The following is a 21,299-nucleotide window of genomic DNA, read 5'->3' on the forward strand; positions in this document are numbered from 1 at the left end:
TATTGAATCAGTTAAGAATATCTGATTTAGAAGCAAAAAATCAGTCACTAATTCAAATAGTAATATTTTTTTCTGACAATTAGTTGAAAATAACTGATGTTTCAATACAATTGTTTTTGATTGATTCAATTAGTCACGTTTAACTACCTACATAGCACCGAAACTTTCCTAAAAATTTACTAAAGATTTACTCGCAAGCTTCGAAATATTTAAATGCAAAGTTTAGTTAAAATTGTGTAAAGATTTAAATATCCCACTTCAATAAATGTTTAGCGGGAAACTTTTCCGAAAATTTAAGTTAAATTTTCAGGAAGATTTTCACGAAAGTATAGTCGAAAATGCAATTCAAATGTTCAGGAAAGTTTCAAGCTATATTTTTAAGAAAATTTGACGACAGACATTTATTGGAGTGAGAAATTTAAATCTTTACACAATTTTAAAATAAACTTTGCAAGTAAATTTTTTGACTTATGCAAGCAAATCTTTAATATACAATATTTAGAAAAATTTCGGTGTTTTGTGGATAATTTTTGTTATTTTTAACTGATTCAGAAGCAAAAAGTCAGTCACTGCTGATTGACAGTTAAAACCATGATTTTTAACTGATTCAAATTAAGAGAATATCCCATGTAGAAATTTCGCTATGGTCCGGATCAGGGACTGATCGGGCCTTCCATATTAGGGAATGAAACATACGGCCCGATATGGCCCTGATCAGGAAATCCACATTTGATCGTCGCCCCGATCTGGCCCAGGTCGGGCCGTGTGTTTCATTCCCTAATATGGCCATAATAGGGATATTTCTACACGGGATATTATTTATCATATTATAAATAATATGCCAATAGATGTTAAACAGATACATAATAGATATTAAATAGTTCAAACCATTCTTAACTTGTTTTATTTAGAAAAAGTGACATTGTCACATATAATTTCTTATTATCTTTGAATTTAAAAGATCCTGACGTAACACATGAGTTCACCCCCCCACCCCTATGTCACACTTAGTCACAGTTCTCAGACCCCCTCCTTCCCCCTAGCCGCGTGACGTATTATGTGTACGGTCCCTAATTAATTTTTAGTTTTTCTTTTATACTTGAATACTTTACTTACGAAAAATTGCACAATTCAGAAAAAATATAAATTTTAAACCCTAAGTATAGTTTATGACAAAATAATAACTTTTTATTGTATACCAATTTTTAACTAAATTATTTTTTATTTTTTATCAATCAAACATTATTTCAATAGGTTTTTTGACTAATTTTCTTAACCAATAAAACTAAAAAAATATATTTTACGATTTTTTTAAAACATATTGTTATTTAAAAAATGTTTAAAAACAAAAATTCAAAAATAAGGCTCGAATATAACATTAAAGAATATTATAAGTAAATTCATTTATTTTAATCTAGTCTTAACTTAGATATTTTGTACCGGAGGTACGGTACAAAGTTGACGGTAAAGGCAAACTGAAACGACGCAACGCATCGCCTTTATAAGAGAGTCTAGAGGCACATCTCACTCATCCTGTGTCTTCCGCTCGACTGACTCTCGCTCTCGAAACCTCAACCGTACCGCGCTTGCTCGGAACGGGTGGGGGCAACTCACGCGCTGATTGGCTCTTGCCAAGGTGGAAGGGATGTTGCGGATGTGACTCAGTAGAGGAGCATAAATACCGCACATTTTCCCTGACTCGCTCTCTTACCTCGCCAGCCTTTAACAAAGCTACACGTCTCTCAAGCCGGGAGACACCGACGCCTGCCACGTTATTTTTGACCTCATTCTTTCCAATTGAGGAATCTTTGGATCTGGTACTTCCGTTTGCATTGGAGGAGCTTCCTCCTTTTTCCTTTTATCGGTTTGGGTTCGAGTCTCCTCTGGACTTTCACCCTCTCTCTTCCGTTTCTGAGCATCACTTATGATGCTTTTGAGATTACGCCAATAGAAACGCTTTCTCTCTTCCTTACGGTCTTTGCGGTTACACTCCGCACCGCTGAGAACGCATGCCAAATCGAAGTCCGACTCATCGGCCACGGCATGCTTTACTTTTGCCTCTTTCAGCAGGACTTCGATGACTTTACTATCTTTTACCGTCTTGTTGACGTTCCTCTGAATGTCGCAAGACTTCATCATCTTAGCAACCTCCAACTTCATTTGGTCGAAACAAGTCGTCTCCTCCTTTCTGAGCCGCAAGCATATCTCGCGAGTCTCTTCTATCGCCTCGTCGTCTACTTCTGAGTGATAGCGCTATATGCGATTTTTCCGCTACTGCAACTTGATACACTCAGAAGACTCGAAGCGCTTCCTTTTCTCATTCTTTCTCCTTCCACGATGTTTTGTGAGTCTAACCTATCCACGACCACCCGTGGCACTGCTGCAAGAAATTGTGCGCCTTCACAATCCGCGCGCATTTGAGCATCAGTCCTGGGACTGATGGTGAGATTTCCCGTTTCCTGCCTGCTCACATGGGGTACCTTCTTTGAATTTTGTGAATCCATTTTTTCTTGCTGTTTGGTTGTCCTTTAGTGAATAGTTAATATTACATGTGAACTAGAAATATTTAAAATAAAATTGCTGAATTAATTAAAGAACCCATATATTTATTTCAGGATGCAACATTGTATTCAGAATACAGTTGATGTGCATCCTTACGTTGATTCTGGAAAATGACTGACAATGAAGAAGAAATTGAGAAAACCTTTGGTGGGGAACAATTAAAATGTAAATCATAGCACCTCAAAATCTTCAACCAAAGAGAAACAATACTTTGACAGCAGACATCTACGGAATATTGTTAATTTTTTTACTGATAACAAAGAAAAGTACTACTGTTGTACATCTTATGTTTTAGCATTTTACAGGCAGCAGCATTATAATGTGGATATAATATTGCACAAGGGGACTTCAAATATAGTAGATGAAAAGTACAAATTTAAAGCATCCATGATGGGTTGATGCATCCAAGTTGCTGCTTTGTTGAATGCATTGCTTGATTTCGGAATGACAGTTAAATAAAGCAATGTATGTATTAGCAAACTTAGCTAATGGAACCGTGGTCGTCATAGAAATTTGTGTTGATAAAAATCAACACAAAAGTAAAGGAATTTCACGAAAAAGAAGGACTTTAATCAACGTCCTCTGGATATTTTAAAATCATCTTCAGAAGTAAAAATGTTATCAAAAATTTAAAAGAAGAAAATTATGCCCGTTCATTGGTCACCATGTGGAAATAGTTAGAAAAACCCTAATACTATTAATAATAGTGTGCAACATACCGTGACCTCCACATACGACAACTACGAACTAAACGACGTACAATATACCTGTGTACAGGCGCCGGAAGATGGGAGCTAAGAGAATGTTTCTAATTATCGGGATATTGTATTGATAGGAGTACCCGTTACCTCCATATAAGACGATTAGAAATTTATACAAAACTATTTTGTTGCAACGGGGTCTCGAGAAGTTACAACTTTACAATTTTCTTCATAACAGTGGGTTTTTTTTTGCTTAGGGAATTTTGGGAAATTTGCCTACAGATACCTTGGATTCCGCACTCCACGGTTATGTGGGGTTGGTATAAAAAAATAAATAAAACAAAATAAATAAAATGAAAATTGTTTAATAAGCTGGCGACCTACTGCCAGCCCCGATCCACTAAAACCCGTAACCCTTCTTTTGAAGCCCTTTACCCACCCTCGAAACTGTCGTAAGACTTTAGCCTTCAAGGGCAAGGTCTACCGAACATATCATATCCATGATGTCAATAATGTATGTCAGTTGATAAGCATCAACTAATCCCAGCACATCGATGATGTTCGGCAGTGGACAACAGTGGATTTAACTTCAAAAATAAAAAAAGTTTTTAGAAAAATAAGTGATTTTAATTAATTAGGTTTAATACTTAAGTAATGTCCAATATATTTTATAACATATATATAGACTGTACGCAAGAAATATGATTTTATAATCTATCTATCTATATGAATAAAATCAGACTTTTGTCTGTACATTGCACGAAATTAATTTTTTCTAGCATAATTTATTTATTTGAACAACGGAGAATCCAAAAATGGTAATAGAAAATTTCCTGTCTGTATGTATGTATGAATGTATGTATGTATGTGTGTGTGTGTATGGATGTCCGCAAAATTTTGTTCGCGTATAACTTGAAAACGTCTTGACCGATTAAAGTAAAATTTGGAAATCTTTTAGGTATTGGTCTAACTTAAAATATTAGCTATATTTGATGAAAAAATATTAAGCTGAACAAAAGTTATAAATTTTTCAAAAAATTCAAAAAATTTTTTTTTTAATTTTTGCAGATTGGCATAAATTTTTTAATTTATTAATAACATAAATGATTTTAAAGATATATAACAATAAATTAAATTAAAAAATAATATTAATATAAAAAAAATTATGAATTTTCTAAAAAATTCGATTTTTTTTAAAATTTTGATAGATTGCTGTAAATTAATCAGTTATAACTTTTGTAAGATATATATAAACAATAAATTTACAGATTTTAAACATATTAATTAGAACGGGAGGTATTCAATTTTTCAAAAAATTAGGAAAATTTCCAAATTTTATATTTTTTAATGCATATTTTTTAAACTTTCTGTAATTAAATATTACATGTTATTTAGTCATATTTTAGCATAATTTTGAAAAAAATACTGTCCTTAACTAAAAGATGGAAGTAAGTATAAAAATGTTTTTAATATCAAAAAATTTAAAAATTATAATTGACAGACAAATTACTATCAAGTAATTCAGTAGTATTTTTGGGGTCTCTGATAAACTTTTGACGTCAAAATAATGGAATTTAGAAATATTTGTTTATCCATTTGATCAAAAAATTTTGAATTGCAAAAACTTCGAAAATATTAAAAATGGAGATTTTTTATAATAAAATTGATACTGCAAGAATTTAAGAATACCTGTGATACGTTACTTGCATTATGATACTGGGAAATAACATAGATAGTAAAAAGTTTTGTTATTTTAATTCTAGATTTAACTTTTAGGGATGTTTTGAGCATTGTAAAGGGAAAAGTTAAACAGGGTGTCTATTATTATTTATGTTTAACAAACTATCCGGTTTTTACCAGCTTTGTACAAATTTTTCCAGGTGTATCTTTTCTCATCAAATATAAATTTTCTTGATAAGTATTAACAATAAATAAAACTACAAACGGCTACAAAAATTCACTTATTTTATGAAAATACTCTTCGACGGGTTTTTGTTTTTACTAACACTTTTAACAGTGGTTCTACCAACTGGAAAAAATGGGTAATATGCAGGAATTTAATTTAATCGGAAAAAACTGTGAATTTAGCCTGCAATATAGGTCTTATTTTAGATTTTAGCACTGTAGACACACTGTTGAATGTATTTGTAGAAACTAAAACCTGTCGAAGACGAGTACGACAGCTAGTACAGAAATATAATCCTGAATAAAGAAAATTCATTTTGGATTGTGTTCACAAATATATAACATATTTCTATATAGAAAAAAATTTCTTTAAACCATTTTTAAAAGTTGTATAAATTGGAAGACCACAAAGCTTCGACCACAAGGAATCAAAAATAATGATTCGAAGAAATTTTACAATATTTGACAAAAAATTTTAAACTTATTTAAAAATTTAAGATTAATATTCCCTATGATATGTAATACTCTTTATTTTTAAGTTCAAAATGTATTACGAATTAAGATAATACATTTTCTCTAAATTCAGAAATTAACTTTATTCGGAAATGTCTCTTTCTTGAATTCAAGAAACAATGTCCTAATTTGAAAGACCATATATACAATCCGATAGTTTTTTCAGGAACTCTTCTTTTTAGAAGAACTGGAAATCAAAATATAAAACTAAAGAAATTTTTAATTTTTAATGCAGGTCACGATACAACTGATGGATCTATGTCAGAAGAAAGTTTTGTTGATGGTGATAATCCTGTGAAAGGAAAAAATAAGATGTTAAAGGACAATATTAAGTTTGCCGATTTAGTGATGTTTGTTGCGACGATTCCGGATTTTAAAAGTATCAGAAATACTGTTCAAGGTACTCAATAAGTTTTTTTATAAACCTAAGGGTTCATACCACTTTACACGCTTGAAAATGAAGCTATTTTCTAGAAATTTTTTTACTATTCCTATGGATTATATTGATCAGCATCTTTTTTAGTTCAATAAATACACTATTTAACTTTATAAAAAACCTTATTTCATTAAAAAAATATTATTTGTTTATTTAAAAATTAACAATACTTTTAGACCTGCTGAAAGTACCGATGTCAGCTGCGTAATTGATTTCTTTGGTCAGAAAAATCTGAATTACAAAATTCAAGTTGATTTATGTTCAGTAGAACTGTGCTTACCGTCCGAACTATAATTTTTAATTTTTATGCAAAAATAACAAAATGGAGTCAATTTAAATAAAAATTTTCGAAAATGAAGGTTTTTTGGCAGTTTTTTGGTGTAAAAAATAGTAAAAATTAATAATTTTAAATAATTCTAGATGGAAAAATGTGGTTTAGAGAAAAACGCGTTTAACCCTTGGGCGGGCAAGCTAAAGAAATCACGCAAGCGGGCAAGCGGGGTCCATTAGACCCCGCTTTAAAAACGCTTAAGGGAGGAAACCACATTAGACGTCTGAAAAAATCAATTTTTTCTTTTTTGCATAAATTGTTAGTTAAGGTGTTCAAAAATAGGCTGCAAAAGTTTTAAGAGCAAAATTCGACGTCCTCGCTGTACTGGTGATGAACGAAGCGCGCTCCAGGTTACCGTAGATTAGTAGAATAGGCGTAGCACTTTTGAGACTAAGGAGAGTAGAAAGGGACGAAAAGAGGAATTATTAGACTTACATGCTACTTATCAATTTTTTGATACTTTTTTCAAATGCGTTTTTCTCAAAACAGGATTTTTGAAATTGCCGCGCAGTGTAGCTCAAAAAGTTATTGACCGATTTTAAAACGAAAAATTGGAAATTGTTAGTTATTGAATTTATTATTAAGTGAACCAAACTTAAAAAGAAAAAAATAATTTTTAATACCTTTTTTTAAATAAAAAAGTTGCAAAAAAGTAGGAAAAAAATCGAATATTTTTTTAAAAGTAGTGTCAATTTTTCAATTTTCAATATTTTCACATAAAAGTTGGTTCACTTAATAATAAAATATTTATAAAATGTGAATAAACTTGATTTTTTGCTTTCGGACGAAATTTGTGGGCCCAGGACTGCACGGCAGTCATGAACTCCGGCGGAGCAGCTCTATATGTAATAGCTCCCAATTTAAAAGATTTTTGATATAAACGCTTTAAAAAAATATGAGTTACAGTTGAATATATGTGAAACATGGTGGAAATGTTTTATTTCATTAATAAAAATTCTTACCTTAAAAAAAAATTCGCGAAAAACGGCTAAAAAACAGCGTTCTAATGTGGTTTCTCCCCTTAAGGGGTTATACGTGTTTGGCATTTTTTATTTTTCGATTTTTTCTATATTGGCCTAAAATATACTATAACATCCCTAGACTAATAATCTATAACGTCCTTGCATGAAAACAACTTGGAACTGATTTCAAAATTATTTTTTCTTGAGAAATTCCGAATTGTAAATATAGAAATTTTTAATTTCAAATGCATTTTTTTTAAACAATGTTTTTTTTATTGGCTTAAAATGAACCGTTCGCTCGAATAACGGCTTAAGTTGATTTAAGCCGTTTTTCAAAAGACGCTTACCATCGTATTAATCAACATCTAAATTATAATGGTTAATTGAAATTGTTCAGAAGCGAAACCTATTAAATAAAATAATAATGTTTTAAATGAGTTATAATTTATAAATGAATGTTAATTTTAAGATTTCCCAAAATGCCTCCAAAACACTTAAGCCGTTATTCGAGCGAACGGTTCAAATATACTATGACATTCCTAGATTGATAATCAAAAACGTCCCTGCATAAAAACAATTTGGATGTGTTATTAAATTTAATTTTTCTGGATCAATTCCGGAGTGTCAGAATGGAACATTTTAACTTCAAATGCATCTTACTCGAAACCATGTTTTGTAAATCGGCGAGCAGTAGAACTCGAAAAGTTTTCGTTCGATTGGCCTGAAAATTTAACTGTAGCTTCTTAGATAGATTATCTAGTGAAGTAAACACGATTTTTACAATTGATGAACAGGATTTTTTTATCAATAATTAAAGTAGATTTTTTTGGGTGAAGAATACGATTTTTTTGCAAGTCTCACAATTCTTCAAAAAAAATTCTAATATTATAATAAAAAAAAAATTTTTTATTCCAAAAGCAAGCCGATGTTGCCAACAATAATTTAAAACTGTACTCATAAAAAATTTTGAAAAACACCCTTGTTTTAAGCCTCCAAACAGGTATTACCCTTTAAAAACGTAGATCTATGTATATTGTTTTCTTTTTATTATATTATGAATTTTAATGCATTAAAATATAAAAATGATTGGTATGCCCAAGTCGTGAAATGTAAACAACCAAAAATGTAAACAAACCAAGCACAAAAATCGCAATTTTGCGACAGCCGATTCTCCTACAAAAATTAATATTTTTACACTTTCTTTACGAAAATGGAAAATTAGAATGTCAAAGTTCCCAATGAAATTATTTTTTACTATGATCAATAAAAAGCAATTAGTAAAATAACTAATTAAAATGACTAGTAAAATAGCATTTTTGACGCGTCGCGAAAATAAAACTGTTTAAGTATATATAAACCACACTGACGCACAGTGGTCCAGGATCGTCGATTTTTGGCCAAAAATCATTATTTAAAAAAATAAGATATTTACGAATAACAAGTACACTGAAAAAGTTTTGGGGGTTCAGACTCCCCAACGCGTGCGTGAGAACCACCAAAAAGAAAGTCCCTGCATAACCAACATCGTGGTGATGACTGTTTCTCTCGTTGAGGGGTCTGACCAATTAAGATAAAGCTGAGTCTCCAATAGGTGCCAATATGCATGTGAAAGTGCCAGTGCCAAACCCATTTAAAATGTATTGGGGTTTGGCACTGGCACTGGCACTTGCACATGCATATGTGAAAGTGCCAGTGCCAAACCCATTTAAAATGTATTGGGGTTTGGCACTGGCACTGGCACTTGCACATGCATATTGGCACCTATTGGAGACTCAGCTTTATAGGTATGTACAAGTCTCACAGCGTTGGTAAAGCAGTTCCCCGCAAGAGTGAGAACTCTCATTTCCCAAAATTTAGGAAGAGGGGAAATTGAATAGCTTTTAGAATTTTATACGCGACAGTTCGAAGTTTCTGCAAAAAAGAAAAGCAGTGTTCGGGTATCCCAGTGTTCTTGGAAGATTCGTTTTGGAGTTTAGAAATTATTTTATTAGAAGTAAGTAGTAAAAATAAGAACTAAAATTATTTAAATCAAGTGTATTGTTTAAAAGAATTAATTAGTGTTATATTCTTATAATAATATTCTTTGAAATATTGTAATATTTTTAAAAATTTATTGCAGAAAAATTTTACTTTTGTTTGTAGTTTATTGTCATAAATATTAAGAAATTAAATGATTAAACACTTTCAATAAATAAAATATAATATATATGAGGCATTCCATGTCAAGTGATCCAGGTGGAGAAAAATTTTTCTCCAATCGTAGCAAAACTTGGGGCTTTTGTAGTACTAATTGATAGTATTTTTTCGTGAAAATATTTTTTTACCTAGTCCAATATTTTCCGAGGGGGAGGGGGTTAAATTTTTGGGTTTTTCAGTACAATGCTTATTTCGATAATTTTTTACTCTTAAACTATTAAACATAAAAATTTGGCAAGGTACATTTTGGAAAGGTTTTTTCATGCTCTTTCGATTGAAAATAAGCATTTAAAAAAAAAAATTTTTTTTTGACCCAAAAAAATCAAAATTAAAAATAAATTTTAATTTTTTGGAAAAAAGGTCCCATTTTTTTTTTTTTTTTTTTTTAAACGAAAGCTGAGGTTTTTTCCTAAAAGGACATATAAATGAAAAAGTGGGACAAGAATGTTTAAACATTAAAAAAATGAATTTTCTCGTAAACAGAGCTAAAAACCGGGTTTAGAGAGTAGAAACCTCTGTTTTTCAATGTTTAAACATTCTTGTCCCACTTTTTCATTTATATGTCCTTTTAGGAAAAAACCTCAGCTTTCGTTTAAAAAAAAAAAAAAAAAAAAATGGGACCTTTTTTCCAAAAAATTAAAATTTATTTTTAATTTTGATTTTTTTGGGTCAAAAAAAATTTTTTTTTTTAAATGCTTATTTTCAATCGAAAGAGCATGAAAAAACCTTTCCAAAATGTACCTTGCCAAATTTTTATGTTTAATAGTTTAAGAGTAAAAAATTATCGAAATAAGCATTACACCGTAAGACACCTGGATCACTTGACATGGAATGTCTCATATGTATACATATATATTTTTACAATTACAGTTTATAGATAAATATTACTTTATTTAATGAATATTGAAAAATTATTAAATGAATATAATAAAAGTAATAAATAAAATTCTAAAATATATGAAAATTTATCATTTTTGTAAGCAATAAATTTTCAAATTAATTACATTTTATGCAAATAATTTTTGCTTATTTTATTTAAGTTCAAATGCTGCATAATTTTATTCAATGAATGATATTCAATGTTAATCGAAAATGTTAGAAGAAATGGAAACGATGGCAATCATAATAATATTTAATGAATTAGGTTTATTTATTTTTATTTATTTTTTTAAAGCAATTTCAATTTAGAGAAAATAGTGTTTTTTATCTTCTGAATAATTCATTACTTGGAAGAATTGTATTAGGTAAATACAATGAAAATAATGAATTAGAATATAATTTACTGAAAAACATTGTAATATCAAATAAATTGAACGAACGTCCTGACAGTTACACGTAAGTATAATTGTATTTTGGAAATAAAAGTTTCCAGTTTTATTAATATCAGAACAATTTTTTTTAAATTATACTAATTATCAAAATACAATTTAAAATTATTTTCGATAAAATTACAAAAAATTTATTTCTTTTGAATTTAACATTTTTTGTAATGTACAATAAAATGTACACAGAAAACAATATAACTTATATGCAGTATCGGAAAAATGATAATTGTTATTAATATATTTATTTCTTGGTATTTGTTTTAAATTAAAATATCAATTATCAATATATTTAACAAATAAATATTATTTATTTACAGTATTATGTCTAAGAAGTTTGAAGATCTGAGAGATCAAATAATTGATCTGTTCCCATCGCAGGATAAAGATTACTTCTATATTCCATACAATAGAGGACCAAATAAAGAAACAATTAGTGCTAGAGGCTGCTTGTATGAGCATTACAAGTTCTTCAGACAAAAATTGAGGGAAGCAAATCTTCTAAACGGAACTAGTTCTTTACATGAAAGAAGTAGCAGTTTTGAAGGTAAGCTATAGCAAATAATTTACATTATTAAGAAAACATAGTTTTCGTTGCCATGTTTAATAATTAATTCCTAAATTAATTACTTTGAACTACAGAGGATGAAGAGAACATTAACTGTATAATGGATCCGAATGCAGAAACATTTTCCAAATCAGAAATTATATTAACATGGAACAATACTTTTGAGGAACGGATGAAAAAACTAAATGTTTACGATCCACGATTTGAAGTATTGAAAAAATATTTGAGAAGTTTTCCGTGTTTAAAAACACCGTTGGGAATAACATTGGTAAATATTCTGTCATATTGCAAAGATATTTAATGTGATTTTTAAAAAATAGTAACTTTCTATAATTATTATACATAATTTGTTATGAAATAGCTTGAATCTACAATTCACTTCTCTAAGGAAGAAATTTCCAAAAATTTTATATTGCATGTAAAAGTAAGTTAAATAAATTCCCATGTTAAAAAGTTCCTAGGAATTTCTCGGGCGAGAAAAAAATAATTTTTATATTACTTTTTTTTACTTCCTGCAAAATCCAGAGATTCTTAGAATTTGTCTGGAGTGACTCTCGAAAATAACTCTGTCTCATTCTTAGGAACTTTTTTCACTAGGGATTTAAATGTAAAATGCACATTACTTAAGTATTTTATCACATATAATACATAATATTATTTTATATTTAATGGTTTATTCTTTTTTTTAGGATCCAGATAATTTAGACTCTGAAATATCAACGCATGAAAATTGGTTGCAAGAAAGAAAACTGCCCATTCTACCGTAAGTTGTCTTGTGTGGAAAAATTGGAAGAATTTACCAATCTTACGTAATATTTAATTGGGAAAATATGCTTATGCTTATCCAAAATATGGATAACAAAATGATTAATTTTCTTTTAACATTTATCCTGGGATTATATGGCAATCCTTCACTTCCACGAAATATTGTTCAGATCGTAATTGATTATATGAGAAATTTTATCGCAGGCTTTTTTTACCCGGTTTGTTAAAAGATATTTCATCAATTCTTAAAGAAGACAATGTTGAAAATCATACAATATTAAAAGTAAAAGAATGTTTTCAAACATACAGTTTAATTTTAGATGATGTCTCGACAGAATGTAAACGATTCCAATTACTAAAACAGAGAGGATTATTAATTGATTTTGAAGAATTTACTATTGGTAGACACTTTGTAGATAGACTTGTAGATAATGAGACGATACTTGTTTCAGAAAATTTACACGGAATACACGTTCCTTTGAGGAAAACATTAAAATTATTCCTAGAAATTCCTGGTATGTTAAAGCAAATCACTTCATACATAGAAAAGTTAAAGATAGAATAAAATATTATCATGAATATTATGCAGGCTGACTTATGGTTAGAGAAATTTTTAAAAATTAGTGATAGCATTGTTTTGACGCTTTATCTTTTCTACGATGACTTAGAAACGGGTAATCCATTGGGTAGCCACGCCGGTAAAATCAAATTTGGTGCTTTATATGCGTCGATAGCTTGTCTTCCTTCGCACATTTCATCTCGACTGAATTCAATATTTTTAACCCTTTTAGTACGCACTAATGATTAAAAATAGTTCAAATGACAAGGTTTTTAGAAAAATTGTTGAAGAAGTTAATTTCTTGCAATCTAAAGGGATTCTCATCAAAATGAATGGAAGTCTACAACGCCTAAAATTTCAACTAACTTTAATTCTTGGAGATAATTTGGGACTAAATAGTATTTTTGGATTTGTTGACTCTTTTACAAATACTCACTTTTTCAGAATTTGCACAATTTCTTCAGATGAATATAAAAAAATATTTTTAGAAAATGATAAAATTCTAAGAACACATGAAAATTACGAGAAAGATTTAAAAAAATACATTTTCTGAAAGTGGTATAAAAGAAGAATGCACTTTTCATAAAATTAAAGGTTTTAATATTACGGAAAATGTATCAGTAGATCTTATGCACGATTTACTAGAAGGTGTTTCTCTGTACGTCTTGGAATTTATAATATGGGAATTTATTTTCGTTAACAAATTTTTTACATTGCAAACTTTAAATACTCTTTTACAATCTTTTGATTATTATCAATTAGGACTTACTACTGCTTTACCTAAAATAATTATAAACAAAGAAAAAAAATAAAAATGTCAGCATTTGAAACTTTATGTCTTATGCGTTGTTTTCCATTTGTTATTGGACACTTAATTCCATCTGACAAACAGTGTTGGCAACTGTATAAATTCTTAAGACAGATTTTAGACATAGTTATTTCACCCAGAATAATTCGTTCTGATGCAAAAGCATTAAAAACATTAATTCAAGAACACAATCAACTTTATGTTAAACTGTTCGGAGACTTAAAGCCAAAATTTCATTTGTTAGTTCATTATCCACGAATTATTCTCCGCAATGGACCATGCGTTAATTTCTGGAGCATGCGATTTGAGTCGCGTCATAGACCATTGAAAGCCAATGTGCAAGCAACAAATTGTTGGAAAAATCTTTTATTTACAATCGCTAGAAAAGAAACGCTGAAAATGGCTGAAATATTTCATACTTTCAAGAGCGAACATGTCATTAATTTTAATTGCCCAGATCATTCAAAATCCACATCTGATTCTTATTTTTCGAAAATTGAATTTGCGAATCAAGCCGCGTATTACAATGAAGTAGAAATTAATAATTCAATTTATAAAGTTGGAACATTCATTGTTTCTAATATGGAAAAATCAGAAAAAGAGTTTGGAAAAATTATTAAAATCATTAAAATAAATGACAATATTTTTTTCGAAATGGAAATATTTGACGAAATCATTTTTGACGACCATTTTCATTCATTCCATGTTAAAAAAAGAAGGAATGAATCGAGAATTTTAAACTATAATGATTTGCATTAATTGCGCCTTGCATATACATAAAATTAAGAAAAAATCATTTTGTTTCTCCAAAATATATATTGTAAAAATTTTAAGTATAATACTTTCATAATAGCGACTTTTCTACATTTTTAATAAAATATAAAATGTAGCGGAAAGGTGTACGAGATGATCCCCCTAAGGAAAAAAACCTATTATTCAAAAAAAATCAACATATTCGAGTTTTTTTTGTACGCACTACTAGATAATGAATCTATCTAACTATTTTGATTTGAAATATTTGTAGCTAATTAATATTTTACTATTAAATTTAATTTTTCTAAAACCTTACAAAAGGATCATCTTGGACACCGGGGTGTCCAAGATGATCCCCATGGTATGGGCAAGATAATCCGTAGGGTTATCTTACCCCAATTATTGGAAAAGAAGTATAAATTGAAGGAATAACAGTGTATCAATGTTAAATATACTTTATTTAGGCCACAAACGCTTTTGACCACTAACCACGATTCGTTTTCCTATTTTTTAATTACGAGGCATTGTCTACAACGAGAAAATTAATAAAATAGATGTAGATGTCAACTTTTTGTTTTAGATAAGTTAGTTTTCTTAATAAAAACATATAAGAAGCGAGAAAAATTGAATTTTTTATTAATACTAGAAAATTCACTTTGAGGTGAGACGAAATACATGGGAATCAGGGGGGATCATCTTGTACACCCATTGAGGGATCATCTTGCCCCAAATGCCACTATTTTGTAATTTGTTCGTAGCTTAACCTACGAGCTCTGTTATTCCATAATACCAATCAGAACACTTAGTTGAAGAGATACTGAAGCCGTGAGTACAAGAAACATGGAATTTCAGCTACTACAACAAAAGTTACCTAAGCCCAAAGTTAAGCTTTCCTTAGATCAAAAGTATGAAATTTTTATTTTTTCCAATAGAATTTTTTTAATGACGCGTGTTGTCATAACAGTTTGACTGATTCATAGGTATGTCATTGGCAACGTATTACCGTATTTGCCTAAAAGGTGGCGCTAATAGGCTCGCCAAAATTCAAAAGGATCATCTTGCCCCAGGGGATAATCTCGTACACCTTTCCCCTACATGGAAAGAAAAAAAATAATCTGATTTTTGAGATTTTTTCAAGTCATGGAAAGTATGACAAGAACAAAGTTTTCGTACAAGATTACTTCTTTATACAATTTATGAAATATTACTTTTAATAGATTTTTAATTTTTTATTGAATATTATTAAATTTTTTTTAAAGACATGAATAAAATAAATTATTTTAATAAAAAATCAATTTATAATATAACTATGATTTTTAATTTGGTAAGCAGTTAACAAAACTTAATTTTCCATGATTTTTATAAAAATTTACAAATTTTTTTAGCGACTTTTATAATGTAATAATTATATAAATAAACAACATTATACAAATGACTGACAATTTGTTTTTCTTAAATATTAATTAAATTTTTAACTGTTGTTCTACCTATGTTTAAAAAAAAAGTAATGTGATCAACTTTTTTTGGAACTACAGCACCCCCAAAAATTAGGAACGCAGCGCCTCTAACATTTGGTTAATCCTCTCCTCTAAATGGGAATATGCTGACGTCCCAAGTGCGTAGGTACGCTGACTTCCACCTTTCTGGCAGACTGTCCTCCAAGACTTTTTCAGTGTATGCTACCTACAGTTTTTGGGGTCGCCGATTACGAATCTGAAGTCAGATTTCAAAAATTCAAAATGGCGGATCCAAAATGGCGGACATACAATTTTTAAAGTTAATCGATTTTTATGAAACTTTGTATCTAGGGGTTTTTTAGGTCGCTGATTACAAATCTGCTGAAAGAATTCATGTGGATTTTAGATTGGATAAGATTCGCCTACAATTTGTTGCTTGGGAGTTTTTAAGTTTGGTGATTACAAAACTAGTGTCTATAAAATTCAGAAAATAAAAAAAATTGTCCTGCTATTAGCTTACAAAAATAAAATGTATAAACACTCCATTTCATATCTAAATCTGATTTCAGAAACACAGTGCTCATTTTCAGATTTTTAAAATCTGACAACAGATTCGTAATCAGCAACCCGAAAATGTTTTTTAATGTTCTGTGCCTTTTAAAAATTTTTAAAAAATATGAACATACACTTAAAACTTTAAGAAAACAAAATCCGTTGAGAAAATTTAGGAGCAACAATTATTTTAAAAGTTATAATGAAAATTATATTGGCGCGGTGTAGTGCATCAACGCTGAACTTAGTTTTTGATCATTTTTATTAACTTTTATGGTTATATAATTGAATAAAAATGTTAATTTGACAGTGTTTTGTTCATTTCGTAGTTAAAAATAATGTTTTAATTCTGAAAATCATCAAAATCGCATCTCCGTTCAATATAATTTTCATTATAACTTTTGAAATAGTTGTCGCTCCTAAATTTTCTCAGTGGATGTTGATTTCTTATAGTTTTAAGTGTATGTTAATATTTTTTCAAATTTTAAAAAGGCGCAGAACATTAAAAGAAACTAATTGTTTATAAAAAATTTATTAAATAATTATTAAAAAATAAACTTTTTAAAAGCTTTCTAATTCTAAACAAAAGTATATTTTATCCCCTTTATATTCCCGCTTGGTTCATTTAAATTAGTTCATTCATTTAGGAGAAATAAAATTTTGTTTAAAAAGTTGCAAAAAAATAATTTTGCAATAACTGTTATAAAAAATAATTTTTTTTATGTTTTTAGTGGACGCATTCTTAAGGCCAAATAGAAATGTTTTTTCAACATTTCGATTTAAAAAAATACTTTTTATTTTCTGTGAAAATTTCACGAATTCTGACCCCTCTACATACCTATGTATTCATTAATTAAAAAATTGATTGATTAATTAATTAAAAATTTAAAGAAAAAAATTTAAATTGATTAATTGATTAATTTAAAATTTTTTATGACCGTTATTTTGATTTTTTGAAATCTGACATCAGATTCGTAATCAGCGACTCAAAAAACCCATAGATACCTATGTTTAATTCGAATTTATTGATTTTAAAATTTTTATCTCCGCCATATTGGATCCGCCATTTTCAATTTTTGAAATCTGACATCAGATTCGTAATCAGAAACAAAAAAACGTTAGATACATAATTGATTAATTTTGGAAATTGTCTTTATATATTTATTGAATATATTTATATATGTTTATTGCAATATTGTTGTTATATTGAAAAAATACGAAAAGGCGCAAAATGGCACATATTGGCGTCAAAGTAAACATGCTAAGTAATCGTTGTATAACTTGTTTTCCCAAATATTATGCGGCTCGGAGGTGCTTGACTAACTGAAAGTCGGCACTCTATTGAAAAATCCACTATTTGTTAACTTCAATGGAGATCTGTTGATGAGAAAAAATAAGTACTTATACAAAAATAATTAATTTATTTCTAGATATATTGAGTATTTTAATCAAAAACATTTCATTATTTTAGTTAAATGTTAAACTTTAAATAGTTCTAGAAGACACAATTTTGTATTATTTAACAAATACTTTATGCAATAAATTTCTTATTTACTATTAAATACTGTGGATAAATTCTTTTGTGCATATTTGAAAGTTGAAAAATTGTAGTTTTGGCCAAAATTCGACGATGAAGAAGTCCCATGTCAGCGATTGGACCTTCAACATGTGGAAGGGGAAAATTTTCCCTTTCCTCCTTGTAATTACAAGAGAAAGGGTAAAAACTTCTTCATCGTCCGTGCGGTTGATATAGTCAAACACTTTAATTTTTCGCGACGTGAACATTTCGGAAAAATGACAGGGAACGGAACTGTGTTGCTTTCTGCGCATACGCAAAGCACCATGTGGAAGTGCACATTTTGTTTTAGATTAAAACTTGGTTGTTTTCTCATGCTTTCAGTTATGCAAGGTACAGTAACCAAATTCGATACTTCAGTTCACCATTTTCATAAAGAAAATGTGAATTTATATGTATTAACGCAAATGGGAACTGCGAAAAAATGCTTTATTATAGACCGAATAGTGAAGAATATTGCGCGGTTCCTATTTGCGTAAATAAATATAAATTCACATTTTCTTCATGAAAATTGTGAACTGAAGTATCGAATTTGGTTACTATACCTTGCATAACTGAAAGCATGAGAAAACAACTAAGTTTCAATCAAAAACAAAATGTGCATTTTCGCATGGTGATATCATTGAGACCTTGGTACGGTCTGTGCATGCGCAGAGAGCAACAGAGTTCACGTCGTAAAAATTTAAAGTGTTTGACTATATCAACCGCACGGACGATGAAGAAGTTTTTACCCTTTCTCTTGTAATTACAAGGAGGAAAAGGAAAAATTTCCCCTTCCACATGTTGAAGGTCTAATCGCTTTTTATTGCTCATAGTAAAAAATGATTTCATTGGGAACTTTGACATTCTAATTTTCCATTTTCGTAAAGAAAGTGAAAAAATATTAATTTTTGTAGGAGAATCGGCTGTCGCAAAATTGCGATTTTTGTGCTTTGTTTGTTTACATTTTGGTTTGTTTACATTTCACAACTTGGACATAGCCTTAAGATTATAATTTAACAAACAGCTAGATTTGCAAAATACTCTGGAAAATACAACACACCGTTCTTAGTGCAAGGCAGGATTATTTGGTGTAGGCTCAAATTTCTTAAAAGAAAAACACTATTTTGTTATTTGTTTATAGTACAATTTGTAAATTTTGTCTATTCCAATAAGTGGTACTGTAGTCCCCATAGTAAATTTTTTACCGTGTACGTTACTGCAATGTTCTTATGCTTATGACAATGCGGGGTCCAGTGGACCCCGCTTGCCCGTTTGTGCCGGTAAAAAGTTTAAACACCCATGTGGCATCATGCACAATTGGAATAGGAAAACTGTAAAATTATTTGGATGTATTTTTAGTCTATTTAACAGAATTTCTAGGATAAACGCCCAAGGGTTAAAGATTGTGTTGTATACTTATAGCCCGTGTACGCGCTCAAATAGCACTGAAAAAAAATATTTTTAGTGCTAGGATCTTTCTAAATATTTTACACCACATTTTTGAAATATTTTACTTTCGAAATCCGTAATAAAAAAATTTTTGATTTTTTGAAGATGACAAACTGGTATGAACCCTTAACTTTATTCAAAAGTAAATAAATTTAACAATATTAAATTATTTTCGAAAAGCCCTAGTGCTCTTACATAATATTTAAGAAAAATTGTATTAGATAGTACATTTATTGTGCAGAAATATTTCCATGTTGATATATTTAATAAGCCGAATATTTTCCATGCTGACGAGTGTAACTTCTATTCTATTCTTTCAGGTTCTTGGTTTATCCAAAAATTATGTGAGGTGCTTGAAGCTGAAGATAGAATTACGTGGAAAAAGTTGTCTCTTAAAGTCAAAAATCTTGTTTCCAATGAAAGAGGAGAAATATGTGATAATGGAAAACGATACAGTGACATTGTTCAAATTCCAGAAATTGTTGAAGATCGGTTAACTAAGGATTTTATATTTAGGAAAGTTAATTCTAAAATCAAACATTTATCTTAAGCAGTTAAAGTATAAGAGTTATAGCCAACTGATTTGAAAAACGTGAGGTCAAGGAAGGTGGATACCAATAGGACGTCTATGTCAGATCCTGAAATATCCGTTCCTGTTAGGGGATATAAAAAAATAATTGTGTTTTTATAATTAACATACCCTCATTTTATTGTAATCGATTATTTTTATCACACATTGATAATGTTATGATTATTAGCAGCTTTGTAGTGAAATTTAACATTGTATTATTTTTCCCTCTAAATTTAAGGAAAAATGAAAGTTCTCACTTGATGGAGGAATTACATACATTGTAAAAAATTATATATTAATTTGAATATATTTATGATTAAAATATTTTATTTCTTTGTTGTTTACTAAATAAACGTACATAATTAGGTTAAACTAGAAATTGATCACAACAATTTTGATAAAATAACCAAATTAGTTAGATAACGGAACGAATTTAATACAATAAAAAAGAATATCACTCCGCATTCAGACCAGGGATGTCCTGAGATATCTTAAGGACATCCTGGGAATATCCAAATTTCCGGAGGTGACTAGGACTTCAGTAGGATATCCTTGAATATCCGTTGCTGTTAGGGTGGTGTGGGCATAAAAATTAAAATATCAACAGTGATAATTAAGGAAATAGACAAATCAATTCACAGCCAGTCAAATTCATAAACTATAAGAATTCCATAAATCAGTATAATGGTGCTTGTTTCTCAAGATTATTTATGCCCACAATTGCTTTTTCTCCCTTTAAAATTTGGTTTATAAGAATGTAATACTTTGGGATGCAATGTAAAGCGATACATGTATTGAACTTTTGTTCAATCATAGTGGTAAATTCTTGTACACCAGATTGACAGCTTTTGTAAATCTTCTTTCGAGGTAAGTAGCACCAGCTACTTCTGTGCAACCAAAACTGGTTAATGCGCGTTGCTACTCGTAGAGGATACCATTTTTCGTTTACCGATGTTGATGTTGGACTTAGGTCAAAGTTTCTCAAAAAAATCGAAGTTGGTCATGAGATGGTCTTTCAATTTTTGTGAAACTTGGTATAAATGTAGTGTTTTATGACAAAAGATTTTAGGAAAAAAAGATTTTAAAAATTGTGTATTTAATTATTATAAAACTTAAAGGAATTCCGTAAAATTCTGTAAGTAGTAGTAATTTTTCATTTTTGGTCCATAAAGTCCGTATTTTTAAATACTATCACTGGTTCGAGCACTGAGTTCATATTGACTCCCATTCTTTAAAGTTATTTTTCAATTTTTTCCATATACTTTCTTTCTGACGCAATGTTTTCAAAACCTTTAAAACGCCACAAGAGCCTTACATTAAATTTTTTAATA

At 29.5% G+C, this 21,299-nt stretch overlaps 1 protein-coding gene across 1 annotated transcript in view; it reads left to right on the plus strand.

Moving 5' to 3' along the window:
• The window catches only part of LOC122507545 (caspase-3-like), a 120,007-nt gene extending 99,710 nt beyond the window's left edge, over positions 1 to 20,297 (plus strand). The window contains exons 6-7 of the mRNA XM_043620330.1: positions 5,917 to 6,081; positions 19,718 to 20,297. Coding sequence (XP_043476265.1) covers positions 5,917 to 6,081; positions 19,718 to 19,947 — 395 coding nt within the window. The 3' untranslated portion in view covers positions 19,948 to 20,297. The remainder of the gene's footprint in view (positions 1 to 5,916; positions 6,082 to 19,717) is intronic.
• The last annotated feature ends 1,002 nt before the right edge of the window (positions 20,298 to 21,299 follow it).

This window comes from Leptopilina heterotoma, unplaced genomic scaffold (genome assembly GCF_015476425.1).
Source record: "Leptopilina heterotoma isolate Lh14 unplaced genomic scaffold, ASM1547642v1 Lhet_472, whole genome shotgun sequence".
NCBI lineage: Eukaryota > Metazoa > Arthropoda > Insecta > Hymenoptera > Figitidae > Leptopilina > Leptopilina heterotoma.